This window comes from Rattus rattus, chromosome 12 (assembly GCF_011064425.1).
Source record: "Rattus rattus isolate New Zealand chromosome 12, Rrattus_CSIRO_v1, whole genome shotgun sequence".
Classification (NCBI taxonomy): Eukaryota; Metazoa; Chordata; class Mammalia; order Rodentia; family Muridae; genus Rattus; species Rattus rattus.
Window position 1 is genome coordinate 46,410,342 of NC_046165.1, and position 20,980 is coordinate 46,431,321.

Here is a 20,980-nt window from a genome sequence, read left to right on the forward strand (position 1 = left end):
AAAGCCATGCAAATGCCAGTGGCCTGTGCTGCTGCCTGTAGCCATGTTGATGTCCATGGGCCAGGCTGCCACCAGGAACCAGGTGTTTGTAACCTGCATTGCTACCAGAGACCATGCTCCTGCTGACCATAAAGGGCAAAGGCCAAGGAAGCTGCTATCACTGCTTGTTGTTGTGTTGTTGTTGTTGTTGTTGTTGTTGTTGTTGTTGTTGTTCTTCTTCTTCTTCTTCTTCTTCTTCTTCTTCTTTGTCTTCTTCTTCTTTCCCTCCCCTTTTCCTCCCCTCCCCTTCCCCCTCCTCTTCCCTCTCCCTCCCCCCCCCTCCTTTTCTTGCAGTGGTATTGATGGCTATAGACTCACAGTTGAGAGAGACATAGAAGGCTTCTGTGATAACCTCCCCCACCATATATATTAACAACCTAGAGAGGAAGGCATTGAGAACTCTTAGAAATTGTGATAAAGATGCTGAAGTGTAGCTCTCCAAGACAGAAGAGTGCTAATGGTGGGTAGGAGTGTGAAAGGACCCACTTTTCTTTAAGGGGCTAGCCACCGGACTTTGACCATGCTCCAGTGACTATATAGACAACACAAATTGAACTGTTTTACTTTGTTTTACTTTTTATATTTTGAGAGGAGGCCACAAGGATAATGGGGCAGACCTTCAAGGACTGGGAAGTAAGGGTGATTGGGATGTATTATGTGACATTCCCAAATTATCAATAGAAATATTATGTTAAAAACAACCCATTTATATAGAAGTAGTAGTTCAGAATTTTATTTATAAATTTGTCTACAAAAGTATAAGAGACCTTCTTTTGGTCACATTGGTACCCTAGATTTTAAAAAGTAGGAATTTTAAAAGACCCCAAAGTATCCCTAAACCAGCTGTAAGAATTAGTAAAGAAAAAATTAGTCAATTACAGAGACACAAACTTACAGCATCCAAGCTCTTACTACCCTGAACATCACGTGATTCTCTTTTACTATTTTATTAACATTGCTCTATTTATCCATTTAATAAAAGGCAGGGCAAATTAGGAAAAATAAGGTAACATTTTTCTGGCAGTAGAGGTTAAACACAAGTCAGTAATCAAACTCTGAGAGTCTACACATCACTAATAACACATCACTAATTACCACAACAGTTCGGTTGAGTGGGTGGGCAGTTGAAATAAGGAATTAAGGCATGCCAAACAGAACTGCATTAAGGAAATGCATCTTGAGAGGGTTTTCAAAGGTCGGCTGATGAAGGCCAGATGGAAGTGAATGCTTCTCATATACCCTGAAATAAAAAGAATAAAATGAAATAAATTAACACAAACAGCAAAACTAAAACCAAAGAGTATACAACCCAAAATGGAATTCCTACAGACTGTCTCAGTTCAGCAGGGTAAGGAAACCTTACCCTTTTGTTTTTGAGTGACTGAGGTCCCAGTGAGATGAACTTAATGTTTAAGTCATAGTACATTTAATTCGCTGCATAGTCTTTGCTGAGAATGTAATGTCCAATGACATCTTTAGTGGCTGTGCTCTTAGAATCGGGCCAACATGGGTCATGAATATTAGAGTTCATAAATGCTGGCACCTTCACAAGCATAGCAAGGACAGAATGTGAGGGGAAGAATTGGAATGGAAATGTTTTAAGTAGAGTCACACTGGATTATTCACCAGGAAGGCGACTTCTCAGGGGTTCTTGGAGTTGATAGATGGACATATGAGTTCCTCTCTCTGAGTAATCAAAGGATCAGCCTTGCATGATACCGGTCCACGCTGAACTTGAGATACAGACAATTTTTGGTCTATTAGCCCTCTAGGAAACTCAAGAGGTCATGTCAAGTCCTTAACTGTCTGTCCTGCCATTTACAGATATGTTAGCAGCCATAAAGTCTTGACTGCTATGGTAACTGCTATTGTAACAGCGACTTTCAACACGTTCAACACTTGGTTCAACACTAGTATGGGCTTTTACAGAATAAAAATGTGTTTTAAAAATATATAATTAAAAGTTTAAGAATAACTATATATATGAACAATATCAGACTATTTAAAATAAAAATAAAAAATATCAGACTATTTAAAATAAAAGTGTTTAAGAAATAAAAATTAATCTGGTCTGACATGCCAACATACACTTTGTAGGCTCTTCTTCTCAAGAATCTACATGACATTTTAAGGAACTATTCCTTCTATACTTTTTATCAAATTTACTATTTTCAGCCTTCTTTTTTTCTGCCTTTGGTTTCCTATTGGTCCCTAGGTTTCCTCCCAGCCCCATTATCGGGGGTATAGCTCTCCTCTAACATTCCTTAGGGGAACTCAGTTGCCATTCATTCATGTCTAGATAAATGGCCCATTTGTAACATACCCTACATGCTAACTTTAGTCTGTTTAGTATTTAGAAAATACATCCAGGATAAAAGTCTAGTTTCTGGCACTCTCTTCTGACCCTGGATTGGGTTTCTTTGAAAAACGGATATTTTAAATTTCAAAGCAACTATAATTGTTTTTTCCTTTTTGGTGTATATTTTGGGTCATATAAAATCCTTCCCTAGCTAGATTTTATAAATAACATCTTTAATTTTCCCCTGAAATTAAAAGGGTTCTTTTTCTTTTCCTCTTAACAAGCTTGAGTCCCCTGGAGCTGATATTCATATACGGTGTCCAGTAAGTGTCTACTTTCAGATCGGTGTTCAGTGGTCCCGGATGCATCTGCTACACCGTCCATTTCTTCCTGGGATCTATTCTCCACTTCTCTGCCTCACATTAAAATCCCGCAAATGCTTGGCCTGCCCAGACCAACTGTGAGCCATCCTAAATTAAGTCCTCTTACAAATGTCTTTAACCTTCAGTTCTCCTTGGCTCTTTGCTTCGGTCACAATGAGTTGATCCATGGATTGGGGACTTATTCCTATCCATTAACAAGCTATAACTCACCAGTTATTGATTCCCTTTTCTCCTCAGTGTCTTTCGGAAATGTTTTACAATTCTCTGAGAAGTTCTCACATTTTTTAATAAGATATTTTTGTTGCTTTTCTGTTGGTTTTTTGTTTTTGTTTTTACTTTTTTGCTTTAAATGAATACAAATGAATTTAGGTTTTATATTCTGATTTTATTACACATCAACATTGGTGAGCCCTTATTTATTCTAATATGAAAACATATCCTTTGGGATTATGTAAATGGTCGTCATCACATACTATGCAACTTATAGATTTGTTTACCTTTTCAATACTTATATATAATTTAATGGAAAAGTTTTGGTGACTTTTTATTATGCAGTTTTGGCATTATTATTAAATAAAGAAACTTCCCCTCTATTCTTTCTTTGATAAAAAGTTTTGACTACAAGTGGGCACTTGAATTTATTAAACCCTTTCTCTATATTTGTACAAATGATCATACAGAACTTATGAGATATATTATTTTGGTTGATTTTTTTTCTCGTAGTTTGTTTTGTGACAAGCCAGTGTCAGAGTTGGTTGTCACCTTGACGTACTTAGGAAGGAGGAGATTCAGATGAGAACTGTGTCATCTCAGTGAGCATGGCTGTGGAGCTCACAATTTTCTTGATTGCTAATTGGTGTCAGGGGGCCCAGTTCACTGTGAGTAATATCATCCCCCTAGGCAGCTGGGCATGGAAAAGAAAATCAGGGGAAGCAAGATATGTTCTCTGCTTTGGTTCCTGCCTTGGTTTCCTGCCTTAAATTCCTTCATGATAGACTATAACCTACAAGAGGAAATAAACCATTTCCTTCCTAAGTTGTTTTTGGTCATGACATTTATCACAGCAACAGAACAAACTGGAACATCAGGCTTGTAATTCTGGGATAGATACAACTTAATGAGGTTATATTTTTAAAGATCTGTAACATTTTAATGATTTTTAAAAAAAATGCATGTTTATGAATGAAAAGTTCTTTTGTATATGTTTGAGAATTGCATGCATTTCACCATTGGTGATATTTTCACCATATCTACTACTCTCCAACCCTTCCCCATGTCCCCCAACACAGCCATTCTCAAATTCATGTCTTCCTGCTCTATAATTATGGCTACACACACACACACACACAAACACACTGGAGTTCAATTAGTATTGCTTGTGGGTACTTGGGTTGACCTGTCAAGGGGGCTGTCTTGGAGGAAGGCTGACTTTCTGTTCCTCAGAAGCCACCAACTCTCTGTAGCTCTTCAACTAGGGTTAGCACTGAATGCGCCCTTCGCACCCCTGTGCTGGAATGTTGGATGACGTGGTCTCATGGAGGTCTTGTGTAGGTGATCATAATGTTGGGAATTCTTGGGTGTAACATCCCTATCATGTCCAGAAGAAACTGTTCCAGGGCAGCCTTCCTGGGCCTTTGGCTATTACAGTTTTTCCATCCCTGACCTTTAGATGCAGGTGTCCCATTTGGAGATGAGCACTCCATACTCACTTATGCTTTGTGTACTTTGGGGAAACCCAGCTGTTTCTTTTTCTTTTCTTTTCTTTTTTATGGGTACCAAGAACTGGCTCTCATGATCACACAGCAAGCAGACTTAACAGAGCCCTCTCTGCAGCCCCTGGCTATCTTTAATTGTGTCTTAGTTTTGCTTATTCTTCCAAGTCTCATTCTTATTTTGGCAAATGCTTCCTACACAGCTAATTTAAATTCAATGCCTGTTCATTTTTCTATATCAAAGTGTTTGCCTAAATCTTTTGTTGTGCTCATAATGTACTATCTCAGCGACGTGCTCTCCTGTGTGTGCAGGTTCTAGTCATGGTTTCTTGTTTGGGGAAGAGGAGCAGACAAAACAATCCAAGAGACCCATCCTGTGTTCAGAGGGGTTGAAAGCAGTCAGCCAAATGTATACATAGACTGTGAGAAAAGCATAGTAGAACAGGAAGAGTGTTGTGGGAAAACAAAATGGGCTGTGGGAAGGACTGAAGGAGAACAGCCAAGGTAATCCTATTAAGATGTTGAAATTCAGGAAAGCTCTTTGAGGAAAATAAATGACACAGCTGCTTGAAAGACGTATATAAAGGGAGAAGATGTATAAAGGCCCTAAGATGAAGCAGCCACAAGGATGCTGATGCAGAGAGAGCCATGAGAGGAAAAGCCAGGAGGTGAAACAGGGTCTACCTCAGGTAGCACCCTGTGAGGCCATGCTGAGGATCCTAACCCACCTCATGTATGGCCCTGTGAGGCCATGCAAAGGATCTTAGTTCTTACTCGAAGTGACAGAGGGAATTCTAGGAGCCCTTAGAGGGTTTTAAAGAGAAAATTGACAAGAAATAGCCTCTGTTGCTCTCCTACTGAGAAGAGATTCCAGACATGCTATTGTAAACATAAGAAAACAAGGCAGGTGATGACACAAGAGGAGAAGCTAGACTGAGGAGGACTGCAGGGAAGGTATTGGGAATGATTGGGCTCCTGATAGTTAAAGGTAAGCTGTTGCACTGGCTGGTTTTGTGTGTCAACTTGACAGAAGCTGAAGTTATCACAGAGAAAGGAACCTCAGTTGAGGAAATGCCTCCATGAGACCCAAGCATTTCCTCCATTAGTGATCAAGTGGGGAGGGCCTAACCCATTGTGGGTGGTGCCATCTCTGGGCTGGTAGTCCTGGGGTTCTTTGATAAAGCAAACTGAGCAAGCCAGGGAAAGCAAGCCAATAAGCTGCACCCCTCCATGGCCTCTGCATCAGCCCCTGCCTTCAAGTTCTTGCCCTGTGTGAGTTCCAGTCCTGACTTCCTTTGGTGATGAACAGAGTGTGGAAGCATAAGCTGAATAAACCCTTTCCTCCCCAACCTTCTTCTTTGTCTTGATGTTTTGTACAGGAATACAAACCCCGACTAAACAGTTGTAGATGTGAAGGTTGAAATGACCACCCTATATCCTAGGAGACACAACTAGATGTGCAAATTTGAAAGAAAAGGATTAGACTGAGAATAGAAATGTAGAAAGCACATAGAAGGTACTTAACTTCTTCAGACAGAACAAGGCCACTGAGGAAGGAATGAAATAAAGGCAGGGATATGTCTTCCCTGTGGTACAGAGAGATCTGAGAAAGGATAATGAAAAGAAATGGCTACTGAGATACCCAGAATTCCAGGGTGGTTGACTGTCCAAGCAGCCTGCTAAGAAACTATTTCAAATGGGGAAAAGATTTACCTTGACAAGTTCTAAGAGGCCAGAGATAAAAATTGGAAAGTACTCGTGGATTGTTTGCACTGCAGACATTGTCAATGACAAGATCTTGAAAGACAAACAAACATAACCACACTGGTATGGACTTATAGAAAAAAATAGGCAGACATGATGGTCTACACTTGTGACCCTAAACACTAAGACAACACAAGATGATTGAGAATTCTATCCCAGACTGAGGTAAGAAGAGATGGCCTTTCAAAAAAAAAGAAAGAAAGAAATTAAGTCAGAGACAGCAAATTATCAGTAGACTCTGTTCATGTTTCACTGGTGCAATTTTCTACTTTGATGAACTGGTTGGTAATTCAGGTATTAGCAGAACCAAGTGTCTCATCAGTGAAAGAGGGAATGGTCCATAATTCAGCGAGGCAGATGCTGTAGGTTGAGTAGGGATCAAGGTAGGAGTCTGAGGAAATTCTTACCACTGGTTCTTTCAAATGAGAGAAGAGTCAATAACCACCTTGGATATTGATGTACCTATCCTATAAAAATGTTGACCCAATTATTGTCACCAGATGTCATAAGAACATGGTGGTCTTCTCTTTGATCTTTTAAGTCTCGGAAACAATTTGTGACCCCCTCACCAAGGTTCACCAATAGTCACTGGGGAGCTGGCTTGTCAAGAGTCAGTCCCTCAGCTCAATCCCGTTTGCTATGCACTCACACATTCCCCTGTTTTCCCCCGGATACTGGACACTTTTCCAGGAGCTTCCTAGGTGTTAGAAGCTGTTAAGTATTGGAGAAATGGAAAGTCAATAATGAATTTAGTCTTGAACATAATTTGATTTCCAAGAATGTTTTCTTATGACTCCTACTCACACATTCTCACCAATCAATCGGCACTGTGTGTATCACCTCACAGAATGCAGATGCTAAGTGTCAAAATGCCCATCCAATCTTTCATGTTGTCCAGATGCTGAATGTCATAGCAGAGTGAATTAATATACATTGTGGATAAAATAGAAACATCCAAGATACATTCTTTATGAATGTGCTTATGGTCAATTATCTTCAACATGTATATTTTAATAATATCTATCAAGTCTAACTTCTACCTGCATTCTGGGGAGTCATGCCCAAAAGATTGCTAATATGTTGATTTATCCACAATGAGCTTCTGTTCTTCCATTATTTATTTTGTAGTTTCCAGATTAAAAGGCACTTGATTTTCTGTGTGCGTGTTCTATTATATATATTTATTCGGTGGTAGGGCACACTACAGCATGCATGCAGAGGTCAGCTAATGGCTTGTAGAACACTCTTTCCTTCCCCTATGTGGGCTCCAGGGGTAAAACTCAGGTTATCATGGTCGCTGACAAATCCCTTTATCCACTGAGCCACACCTCACCAGCCCAGCACTTGATTATTTTGTTGGAATTTGATGACTTAAAAATATCTATTGGATCTCCCCACTCCAAATATACATACATAAATGTCTACACACACACACACACACACACACACACGCATACACACACACACACACACATACACACACACACACACACTACTTTTAAGTTCTCATTCACTTGGGATTTATAAACTGTAAACCACACTGTGATTAGTTCTGACTCGACACACACTGTAGTCACACATGTTTTTAGGTTTGGTTGTTGGTTCAAAAATATATTGCACACGAAAACACATTAAACACAGAGTTGCAAGGGCTTTTCTTCCCCCAAAATATGCAAGGACATTTCATCTTCCAAAAGTACCTTTGGCTATAGTTTTTTTTTTAAATCATATTGTAGTGAAAAGTTAAGTCCTAGTTTCTTTGATGTGTTAGTTTCACAGGGAGGACCCATTCCTAGAGAAGAATATTTAGTGTTTTTATAAGCACATTTCACTTCAAATTTCCTTGGGGGGAAACATTCATTTGTTTTTGTTTCAGGTCTGGGCAAATGGTGATCAAAAGCTTTTGGGGTCAGGCTCAGCTAAGAACAAAAGGCAACTGTCTTTATTTGTCCAAACTGAAATTCTTCTTCCCCTTCTTCTCTTCCCTCCCCTGTTTCTTGCCTTCTCCTTCCCTCCCCTTCCCTTACTTCCACTCTCTCCCCTGTTGAATTTATATTAATTACTGTGGCTGCCCATCACAGCACACAATAACGATTGTGATGTTGATGATGATGATGATGATGATGATGATGATGATGATGATGGTAGGGGAAATTCACAATATACTTTTAAATGCACACTTAACTTTATTTGTTTATTTTTTGACTTGGAAATATTGGGGTTTTTTGTTTTGTTTTGTTTTTTTTCTTTAAGAGAAAAGAAAAAACTCACCCAGCCGTCAGTACTATTCATATTCCAACAGCCTCCAGACTGCTCGATGCCACCTGGTTGACTTTTGCCTTGGAGTCGGTCCAGAAAAGCATTATTTACCCTTTAGAACAATGGAAAGGAATGCATTAGGTAGCAAGTCTGCAGGGCTAACAGAGTTTTGAGATCGAATGTGCTGTACAAACTAGTGTGGGGATCGCCCCTTCCCTTCAGCTTAGAGGAACTATAGAAATCTGTCTGGTGACATACGGGCTCTGGTAACAGTCCCTTACTGAGGCTGGCACAGGCGTGGCTCGAGCCAAAAGGGCCTCTGTTTTCAACATGAGAGTTTCACTTGCTAAAATCTCCTTCATCTTAGCAAGTGCTCTGGTCACCAGAGCAATGGGACAGAGGCTAAGGAGAACCAGAGAGAACGAAGTGGGGCTGTGGGTGTGGAACGCCCTGTGGCAGTGACAGAAGGTGACCCGCTGGAGTTCTCCTGTATTGTCAGTCATCTGGAAGAGAATCACACAGGAGGAGGACAGAAGGAAAAAGAGCAGGCTGCCGGGAGAGAAAAGAAGTTCAAGTTTCAAAAGACAGAGTAAGTACACCTTTCTCTGCTGTTCTATCATGCTTGCAGCCACCAAGTTCAAAAATTAAATCTGAATTAATAAGACAATTATTTTCACAGAGGTCAGGATAAGGGCTGCCAGCCCAGCGATGCTCTAACAAGTTCTCGCTCCGTATCCATGAGTGGTTGACTTCAGGACTGCCCGTGGGTACCAAAGGACATTGCCGCTCACATCTCTTCCGTAAGATGACATGGCACTACCACACTTCACAGATCTTCCTGCGTGCTTTAGATGGTCTATGGGTTACTTATAATAGTTAATACGGTGTCAGTGCTGCGTAAAGAGTAAAAGACTTAATATGCTGTAGTCTTTAAGGAACGATGTGGGAAAATTGCCACAGCACATTGGCTCTATAGACAAGGCATCTGTATTTTTCCAGAGTATTTTCAATTCAGTCTGTTAAAGTCATAAAATAGACTCACAGACATGATGGGCTGATTATTTCTACAGGTGGCTACCTGGATAATAACTTATTGTTACTCTAAATAGTTGTCCTATGGGCATGTCAAAGTCATCCTCTGTGTCACCTGTGCATGGCTGACTGAGGTGGGGACTTGGAAGCTGGGTAAAGAGTAAAGAGTGACATAGAAGACTAGAATGTTCTTGGGGCAGAAACATTGCCTAGCATAAGGAGCTGTTCAGCCCACACTGTGGGAGGAAGGCGACTGGGGGAACTGAGTGCATTAGCCTCCTTTTCAGCCATGGAAGGCAGAATGGGGTCCTGGTGGATGGTCACAAGTCACAAGTCTCTGAGACGGGGATTATTGAGAACAATGGGTGGGTAGCCAGACATGTAGGTTGTCTGCGCTCACTCGGTGCTAGCCAAGATGTCATCTTCAGTATTGCCTGGCTGCCTCTCTACAAGTCTGTTCCCCCTCAGCAGTATCTCAGCTTCCTACTCTGATCCTAGAAACCTATGCAAAGGCCACAGCCTGGCTCGCTGTAGAGCCACAGCTCTCAGTCTCTCTCAGCCCCGCCTGCTGAGAAGAATCTTAGTAAATCTCAGCCTTGACTGCTAATCAGTGGAAACTGCCCTGTGAGCAACGCATCCAGGGGCATCCTGGACTGAGGATACACTGGTGCTCTGTGTGTGTGTGTGTGTGTGTGTGTGTGTGTGTGTGTGTGTGTGTGTGTGTGTGTGTGTGTGTGTATACATGTTTGTATGTATACATATGTGTGGAGGCCAGAGGTCAGCACTAGGTGCTTGCCTTCAATTTCTCTATTATTTTTTAGGACAGTGTCTTTTATGGAACTTCGGGCTGCACAATTAGCCAGCCAGCATGCCCCTGTGGTCCCTCTGCTTCTGCCCCCTTCACACCAAATCACTGGGGCCAAACATGGACCTAGCATTTGACCAAGGTACTGAGAATCCAAACTTAGGTTGTCATGATTGCACAGTGAGCACGTTAGGGCTGAACCACCTTCCCAACCCCTTTATCTAGGCTTTTTGTCAGTCATAAGAGCCCTCCCATCCCATACAAGCCATTAGAAGTCTTAACGATCTTACTGATCAACACATCCCGAGTTCACTCATGCCCATGGCCACCATTCCAGTTCCATCAGTACCAGTTCTCTGGGTTACTGTCTCCAGCCCCCACCCTGTCATTCATTCTTCATATCACAACCCTCCTTCTCCGGAGTTAGAGAAGTTATCTTGCCTTCGATGGCAGTTTAAATAAGAATGGCCCCCTTGGGCTCATTGAATGCTTAGTCACACAGAGATTGGCACTGTTTGAAAGGATTAGGAGGTGTGACCTAGCTGGAGGAAGTGTGTTACTGGGGGTGGGCTTTGAGGGTTTAAAAGCCCATGCCAAGCCCAGTGTCCCCCTCTCTGATTTCATATCTGGATGTAGCTCTTTGATTCTTCTCCAGACCCATGTCTGCTTGCAGGCCATCCTTCTTCCTGGTATGATGATAACAGAGCGATCCTCTGAACAGGTAAGCCAGTCCCAATTAAATGTTTTCCTTTATAAAAGTTGCCATGGTCATGGTGTCTCTTCATGGCAATAGAACAGTGACCGAGACACCTTTCTTGTGCTGAAAGCTCTCCCATGGTTTGCTTCTCACTGGCCTGAGAAGAGTCACTATCTTCACAATCCCATATTTCATCCTTCCCACCTCTCCTGCTGGGTTCCATACTCTAATCTTCATCCGGCATAATTTAAACTTTGGGATTCAAAGTCCACCCTCATTTCTACAACAGAGCCTTTGCACTTGCGTCTTGATGACAACCTGGGGCCATTCTAGTACTGTCTCTACCTTTGAGTCCCATGTGCCTGGTTCCTCACACAGAGCAGTTGTCACTGAGCTCTCTCTCTCTCTCTCTCTCTCTCTCTCTCTCTCTCTCTGTGTGTGTGTGTGTGTGTGTGTGTGTGTGTGTGTGTGTGTGTGTATGCGCACGTGCACGCACACACATACATGTTAGGCCTTTGGTCACCTTTGCCTCCAACTTCTTCCTTATATCATCCTCATGGTGTTCACCACAGTTCGGAAGACACTCACTGTCTAGCTGTTGATTTCTCTTTCTGTCTTCCAGGAGGAGATTTGCATGTGGCAGGGGCTGTTTTTTGCTTGTTGGTTCACCCCAATGCCTAGGACAGTGACCTTACTGAAGGAATTGTGCCTTGGCGGAGTGTGGTAATGTACTCATTGAGTGAATGAGACTTCACATGTTCCCTGTATCCACTGCTGGTGGATAACAGAAAGCCCACTGTCTGGTGTACAAAATACACATGGCCCAGGGCCAGCCGCTTTAACTGGCTTTTCATAAGACAAGGTAACAACAGGTTTACTCACAAACTCATCTAAGAGGAAAGGAGACTGAGCTCTCCAGGGTGCTTTCGGAAGATCCTCAGCTCGCTTGTCCACTGCAAAATGGGACAAGGCAATGCACAGCTGGTTTCTCTCCAACTCCAACATGAATCCAAATAGGGAGGAGGAATGGTTCCTGTTACAATTTTTTTTTTGGACTGGTTTCGAAGCTATATGCATTTTCTTGCTACTGAACTTGTGCTCTGGGTTTTTTTTTTCCTGAGGGTTAATTTGGATTAAGAACTATCACTTAGAGGTGGTTTGAGTTTTTCTAAATCAGTAGGGTTCATGCTGTCATTCACCTTACAGTCCAGATTCATCCGAGCCTTTGAACCACTGTGTTGTCTGATTTCTGTGGGGTTCTTAAATGCTTCTTTTGTTCAAATGGATATGCAGGGACAGGGGCAGGGGCAGGGGCAGGGGCAGGGGCAGGGGCAGGTGTGTGTTCATTTGCAGGACTCATTGAAAAATTTGCATTGAATCCCACAAGTTTCCCATCATAAATTCCAGGTTGAGCGCTCTTATAGGTAACTTCTAACCAGGAGAAAACTTGTTGCCTTTTGAACTCTGTTGAACTTATGCTAACTGGTCTATCCTATGCACACTGCATAACTGATCTATCCCATGCGCACACTGCATAACTGATCTATCCCATGCACACACTGCATAACTGGTCTATCCTATGCACACACTGCATAACTGATCTATCCCATGTACACACTGCATAACTGGTCTATCCTATGCACACTGCATAACTGATCTATCCCATGCACACACTGCATAACTGGTCTATCCTATGCACACACTGCATAACTGATCTATCCTATGCACACACTGCATAACTGGTCTATCCTATGCACACACTGCATAACTGGTCTATCCTATGTACACACTGCATAGTTGATCTATCCTATGCACACACTGTATACCTGATCTATCCTATGCACACACTGCATAACTGATCTATCCTATGCACACACTGAATAACTGGTCTATCCTATGTACACACTGAATAACTGGTCTATCCTATGTACACACTGCATAGCTGATCTATCCTATGCACACACTGCATAACTGATCTACTGCACACACTGAATAACTGGTCTATCCTATGTACACACTGCATAACTGGTCTATCCTATGTACACACTGCATAGCTGATCTATCCTATGCACACACTGTATACCTGATCTATCCTATGCACACACTGCATAACTGATCTATCCCATGCACACACTGCATAACTGGTCTATCCCATATACACACTGCATAACTGGTCTATCCTATGCACACTGCATAACTGATCTATCCTATGCACACACTGAATAACTGGTCTATCCTATGCACACACTGCATAACTGATCTATCCCATGCACACACTGCAGACCTTGTGTTGGTGCTCCGAGAAGAAACACCATTATTTCTGTTCATTAAGAGGCTATTGGATGTGTATCTCAGGATACCATGGGAATACACTCTATAAACTTTAAAGGCAATACAAATGCAAGCTCTTTTCAAAAATTGATCAAGAACATAAAATATGTGTCTAAAGGCTTGATTAGTTGTTTCAATGTTGATTACCGGAGTTTATTATCCAGAGAGATTTCCTGGTGGGTTTAATTTGGATCTATGTGTCACCAAAATCAATAAGAGAGAAAATAAGTACTGAAAATAAACAGCCCCACCAATATTTATGTATTTTGTAGTTTAAACAACAAATTTAAAGAATTATGGCCAAGATTCCTATAACAAATAAGGCAACCCTTTCTACCTCTGACCAAATAGCATGCACTTTTACTTGGCACCCACCAAATTTAATTTATTAGCAATGGGATTATCAATGTGACACTTTGCTATCTCTAAGGTGCTTAAGGCTTTGAAATATAATTAATGTAGAGAAACGATTGGCTACTAGAAGTGACTCCTGTATCTATAAAAACAATATCAGTACTTTTCTAACCAAAAGTCTTTTAAAGAGAAAGGGAGCAAAACCAGTAAAAATAGCTAGATCATTCCTGGCCTGGTTTGCAAGTGGGCGACAATGAGGTCCCTTCCTCCCCTCAGCTAATCTAACAAAATGATCTAAGCAGTGTCATAAGATTTTGACGTTTTCCTCAATCAGAGTAAAACATATAGACTCACATTTCCCACTTTAAAAGCACGTTGTGAGAACCACAGAAGCAGCGCAGGCTCCTCAGAGGCCACCAGAAGCCACCAGCAATTAGCAGAACCCTCACCCACTGCACATCCTTCAGAGTCTCCCGTTTACAAAATGGAGTCATCACAGTTCACAAATGCACTTCAGTGGGGCTGGAGAGACGGCCCAGAAGTCAAGAGCCCTGGCCGTTTTTTCAGAGGACCCAGGTTTGAGTTCTATCATCCACATGGTGCCTCAACCATCTGCAACTCCAGGCCCAGGGGATCCAATGCCCTTTTGGTCTCTACTGGTCCTGAACATCTACATGATGCACAGATGTACATGCAGGGAAAAATATCCTTAAACACACACAAGTAATCATATAAAATTAAATAAAACCCACACTTCAGTGATGGGGGAAGTTGAATACACAAGTCATCCACTTCCAAAAACAATATGCTCCCTTAAATCAGGAAAGCCCTCACATGTGTATCTTAGAAGAGACTCCACCCAGGTGCCTCCTAGGAAGAACGTGTCATACTAGAGATAGTCTATCTAGTGTTATTAGCAACATTCCAACATTTATGTCACGTCTCAAAACACTCACACCTGACATCAGCGTATTTGCTGTGGGCTTGTGTAGGCTACCAGTGTCAGAAGCTGCACCCATAAAGTCTCACCAACATGACTGTCCAAGCGTGAGCTGAATAAGGGAGGTTCCAATAGGTATGCCAAAGTGCATAGAGAAAAGTCCAAGTGGCCTCTACCCTACACAAAGAACTTCAAGCAACCAAGGGATCCTGAGAAGGGGAGGAACCGTCTTCCCAGGAAAGAGTGTGCCAAATGGTTATCTAACACCCAATGGTGAGCCCTGAAAACATACACACAAGTAACATTATACAACTGGGCAGGTTATATTTAGGAAGATGTGTGTGTGTGTGTGTGTGTGTGTGTGTGTGTGTGTATCTCCTGTATTCTATATACTATGCACATACACATATGTATGTATATATGTATAATAACAGTTAATGAAAAAGAGAACATGAATTTGAAAGAGAACAAGGAGTATGGGGCGAGTCTGGAGGGAGGAAAGGGAAGAGGGAACCTTGTAATTACATTATAACCTATAAAATAAAGAGTACTCAATCTATTAAAAACTACTCACTGCTTCTATCTTCAGTTTTCCTCCATCCTAATGTATTAGTCAATGTAAAATAACTTTAATGAGTTTTCTTCACCCCCCCCCGGAGTGTTTGCACCCATGCACTGGGGGATCAATCCATTAACTCCAAAGTCACTTACAAACAGTAGCATGCAGCCTCCGAGGAATGTGATGCTCTACGGCATGGAAGGGGACAAAATAGCAGCTTACATAAACAGAAAGTAGGGTTCAGCCTCCTTCCTTTAAGCCAGTGCATGCATGCTCCCAGGAGTACCGGTGCCCATGGAAGCCAGGGAGGGGTCAGTCCCTGGAAGAGGTGTTACAGGAAATGGCGAGTTGCTAGGTGTTGAATGAGAATTGGGTCCTCTGTAAGAGTAGGAAGTGCTCTTAACCAGTGAGCCATCTCTCCAACCCCATGACTCAGTCTTCTCATATGAGCCTGAATGTTCTTAATCCAGGAAGTGTGGATATTAGTGTGCATGTACATATGTACATATACAGGTGACTATATGTATGGATATGCGGCAGTTGGCATAACACACACACTGTACTGCAGTAACAAAGATTTAGGGGTGATTTGGAGCCCAGAGCATTATTTAATGTTGCTCTAATGTTTTCCCAAAATGCTGCACAACTTTATAAGTAATTGATTTTACCAAGGATGCTCATTTTATTAGCCAGTTATACCTCCAGTGCTCAGCTTGATGGATTTGGGCTCTTTCTTCCTCCTGGTGCTGTCCTTTAGTTTCCAGTAATTTATTCTAGGAACAATAAAAGTTTTAAGATATGGTTTTCAATTAACACGGTTGTACAGAAGGCACCCAAATCAATTACACATTTAACCTTAGCTGGTGCAACATTTCACTTTTGAAACTTCTATTTAAATCTATTTGGACATGAAATTATTTTCCTTCAATAAGTAGGTAGCAAAAATAATTGCAGCTTAGTCTAACAGAATAGCTCCGTGAGTGTAAAATTGTCAGATTAAAAAGCCAATGTGCACGGTCAAGAAATCAGACCAAGATATACAAATGCAGAGAAGAAAACACAATGTGACTCAAACTCATCGGTGTCTTACAAAGAAAAACAAATCGAATTAGTTCCTTCAAGAAAATCACACAATACCTCTTCTTAGTATTTTTGTAACCTTTCTTTCCTAGTAAAAATCCATTGCAACGTAAAAGTAAATATTGAACTCAGTTTTGCAGTGTAATTCTGTTGGTAAAGACTTCTTGGCCTTTGCCAGAGAACTAAAGTTCTCCCCCAGTATTGAGCAGTTACATCTATTAATTTTTTAAAGTCTTTCTCCTGCTACTAGAACTTTAGGCTCCCTAGGGATTCTTGGTTTCAACGACATCACATAACCGTGAGTCTCTGGTTTCTAACATTCGACTGTCTTCTTGCAAGTGCTAACTTATTACAGACACAGAAGCTCCATTACAGTCTTATACCACAGGGAGAGCTAAGCCAGGGTTTCCTGGATACCTTCCTTCCTCTACCTTCGGGCAGACCAAGTTTTAATCTTATTCTCAGAGACAGACAAAAGCAGAGGAAAGAAAACTGCTAGGCCCAAGTATAAGCTAGCCCTTGAGCTAAAGAGATTTTTCTGGTAGGTACTCTATTGTTGTGTCCTGTTAAATGCATACCAATGAATGGTTATGCTCATGGCTGGGGCTTTAGAACCACATTTCCTGGTCTAAAATCAACTGAAAATTCATACTGACTTTTTCTTTTAAATTTCATTTGAAGGTCATCTCAAAAACAAACAAATAAACAAAAACCAACAGCAAAAACAAACAAACAAACAAGAAAACAAAAAAACACCACCACCGGGGAAAAAAGCCAAAACACTTGTTTCTTCTACATTGTACTCTAAATTAATCAGTTCCCAGACTCTACAGCACATTGGTTCATCCCCAGTCTTAACACAATGCTAGTAAGTGAAAGTTGAGGTTTTAATTTTACAAAGTTATGCATACCATTTACCCATTCAAACTTCCCAAGAACCTGGACTCCAACCCTAGTGTTGGAGTTCTCACTTTTCTACAATGACATAAGGTCTCTATTTCTTTTTAATTGCATTTTTCTCCTGGGGAACCAAAGCCAGGGCCATGGATATGCTATGTGGGTGTTCTGTCCCCGAACATTCTTCCCCTTCTCCTTTATGACCTTGATACACACACACACACACACAGAGAGAGAGAGAGAGAGAGAGAGAGGGGGGGGGGGTGAGGAGGGGGGAGGAGAGGGGAAGGGGGAGTTTTAATACTCTGTCAATTAGCTAGGCATAGTAGCACAGGGCTGTGCCTTTAGCCCTCAGTAGGTTGTGGCCTGAGACTAAGTTTGAAGTTAACCTGGGCTACCTATTAAGACCTGTTTCAAAAATCAAGTCAAAGCATCAGAAGTATGTACTAGCACTTCCTAAGCTAGCACTAGCACTTCCTAAGCTTATTCTAAAACCCACTGACTGTTGCCCCTTCCTTTGTCTCTGTACCCATTTCAACTCTTGTGTCTGTATTTACTGTTTGAATTATCTCTGCAATAAGCATTCATATTCTACTCATGAATGTTGCTTATATTCACCTTGGTTCCTATTATGGAATGAGATTTATGTATTTATTACTATCCTCACGCTGATCCCCACCCCCCTCCTCATATAGCCCACTTGCGTCCCTAAACCCTTCTCTCCACATCCGGTATGATAGCAGGGAGAGTCCCTGCAGCTCCTCATTAAGGTTTCCATTCATCCTCTTGTTTTAGCTTTGTTTACAATTTAAAATTTTAATTATAATCCAATGACATCACTTCTCCCACCATTCCTCACTCAACACCCCCCACCCATGTCCCTTTCCTTGCTTCCTTGCTTCCTTGCCCCCCTTCTCAAGTCCCTTGTCACTGTTGTATATATCTATATCTATAAATATATAAGTACACCCTGCCAAGTCTGTCTAGTGTCACTTGTGTCTCGATCTCAAAGGTGACCTCTTGGCCTTGTTTAATTAGGTGTTTTTTAACTCCAGCCTCTGGAGGCGCCCTGTGCTTCCACGTCCTGTGCTTTAATCAGTTCCGGTCTTGCCTCTTCTCGGGTATGAATTCTGCCACCTCCTGTGTGGCTTGGTCAGTTATCAGCTGCCATCTACTCTCCAGCTACAACACTTTTGCTTAGAATCTCAAAGAGTGACTCTCACAGGTCTGAGATTCTGGGATGAACCTTACCTTTAAAAAAAAGTAAATAAATAAATGTGAATCTTTTCCCCCCTTATGGGCTGTAATCCCCTTATCTGTTTTTGCTGCTGCTGTTGTTGATGTTATTGTTGTTGTAAAAGAATAGTATATTAAAAAAAAAATTATGTATTATCTGTTTATGCTGGAAGTGAGAAGAAGGAGACCAGATATAAGCAAAATTGTTACAGAACTTATTAGGGGAAGATCCAAGGCTGTAATAATCATAGCTACAAAAAAAAAAATGAGAAAGGCCTAAATCTACTAGACATTAGAATGTATCCTGAAACTTGGCGATTTAAAGAACTCATGTCTGGCAAGAGAGCCGATGCGTGTGGAAATGCGGTCATGTTAGACTTGGCTGGCTGTGCCTATCCATGCACAGTTGAATGAAAGGTGATAGACTGAACAGCTACTAAGAGAGCAACCAGAACTAGGTCTGTCACTTAATAAATACAAATAAATGTGTAGAAGTCTAAGATTTGAGCCCCAAACACGACATCACAAACAGTTTCAAAGGAGGTCTGGGTAAGTTTATAAACACAGCAAAGAAAGAAAGCCATACAAGGAGAACATTGATAAATTCAGCTGACCGGAGAGCCACAGCTCCTATTTAGATGAAATACCATAAGCTATGTTTAAAATAAGTAAAAAATATAGACAAATAAATATTTATGAGCTAATTTGATGTGTTCTGTTCACCCATCAAACAAACCATTTGAGGGGCCTGAGGTGAGCTGGGCTCCGACGGATTTGACGGTTTTGCAGTGACACATGCATCAGAGGAGCTCCTTGCTCTATCACAGTTCCTTTCCTAGAAGAAGCTTGTGGCCAAGTGAGAAGAACATGGGGCCCAATTGTAGGCAGAGGGTAAAAGTGATCTGAGGCACGGTGGCTCGATGACTGTTTTAGGCAGAGGCTTGAGAAGAGGACTGAACAGCTGCATCGACTAGCAAGGCAGTGGGAACACAGCGTGGAAAAGGCCAGGGCTGAGAACAGTAGGTACAGAAAGGCCGGGCTGTCTGTTAGCTTAAGGCTATTCTCATCTTCACTCAGAGAAACGGGAATCAAAACAATGACATAGGATGTTTCTACCATAGTGACAAAACTCAGAAAAGCCTGACAGGGAATCAGGGACATTCACTTTGGTAGACCAAAATTTATTTTTTGGAGCACAATATAGCAGTAATCACCAAGAAATAAAATATACCTATCCTCTGTAGAGGGTTTGAGGATGAATAGGACGTGGACACAGATGTTTCCAGCTGTGTCCAGAACTGGGAATGTTAAGGCGCAAATCGTAATGCCTATCAAGGAAGAGCAATAAGTAAGGTGGGTTGTCCACATAATGAAGTTCTATGATACAGTTTCAGAGAATAAGATAAAGATGGGGGATGGGGGAGGCTATACGATACATTAATTAATTAAAAAAAAAAAAACAGACCAGAGACTGGGGTAGATAAAGCCCTTACCACGGAAGTATGGGAATCCATATGAAAGCTTTTGTGAACATAGTAGCCCACCTGTAATCCCAGCATCTAAAAGCCCAGGCAGTGGTGGCTCCTGAGTTCAGTGAGAGACCCTCCCTCAAGTAATTAAAATATTAAAGTGATTAGGGAAGATGCTCCCCGTTAACCTCTGGCTCTCATATTCACATACATACAAACTGCATGTATGTGTGTGAACACACATGTGAATGTCTATGCACATAGACAGACATACTACATATTCACCCATTCATATACACATACATATATAAAATGCAAGAAATAAAAATAAAAGCCTAGAGCAGCTTCCTTAATATCCATACATTAAAAATAGAAACTACACAAGTAAACATTTTAACGTTTAGGTTTTTAAATTTTATTTGCATGAGCATCTGCATACATTACATGTGTATATATACTCATATACATATACACACATATATACATACACACACACACACACACATACTATGTGTGTATGGTGTCTGTGGTAGTCAGAAAAAAGTTCTGGAATCCCTGGAACTGGAGTTACAGAAAGCCGTGAGCTACCATGCGAGTGGTAGGAATCAAATCCACATCCTCTACAAGGGCTCTAAACGACTGAGCCATCTGTCTAGCGTCCCCATTTTCAACTTTTAAATGCTTGCATATATCACACTTAAAATATCTTATAGAAAAATGCAAGAAAATGTCCATCGCTATTGGTAGAAGACTTGGATGGTAGATAAAGAAAGCTTTAACATCTGATACAATTTGGGTTTTATGATCTTTCTATGCACAATTTACTTCCTTATACCAACTATGGGAATTTGCAAGAAAGCAGGCCACTTCTGCTTCCTTAGTTTTTTTCTTTGTTTAAAAGTGTAATTCCGCTTTAATTAAAATAAGCAAGTTAAGTAAAAAAGATTCCAACAGGTACAGTTTTTAACCTTTAGAGGTAACGAAACAGGAAGTGAGTATACTAGGAAGCTTAGAACTGAAAGGGAGAAGGGAGGAAGCAGGGAAGTCGGTGACGTGTCTATCTTCTTACAGAGGCAAAGATGGCGAGAGGAAGGAACTTGTGGGAAGCAGGGACAGGGAGCTGA

General features: G+C 41.3%; 1 protein-coding gene across 1 annotated transcript in view; it reads right to left on the reverse strand.

The window, feature by feature from the left end:
• Positions 1-756: 756 nt before the first annotated feature.
• Positions 757-20,980, reverse strand: part of Epsti1 (epithelial stromal interaction 1) — a 97,996-nt gene continuing 77,772 nt past the window's right edge. Inside the window, 6 exon segments of the mRNA XM_032918086.1 lie at positions 757-1,230; positions 1,232-1,269; positions 4,998-5,039; position 6,312; positions 8,469-8,568; positions 15,874-15,947. Of these exon segments, the coding sequence (XP_032773977.1) occupies positions 1,081-1,230; positions 1,232-1,269; positions 4,998-5,039; position 6,312; positions 8,469-8,568; positions 15,874-15,947 (405 nt within the window). The 3' untranslated portion in view covers positions 757-1,080.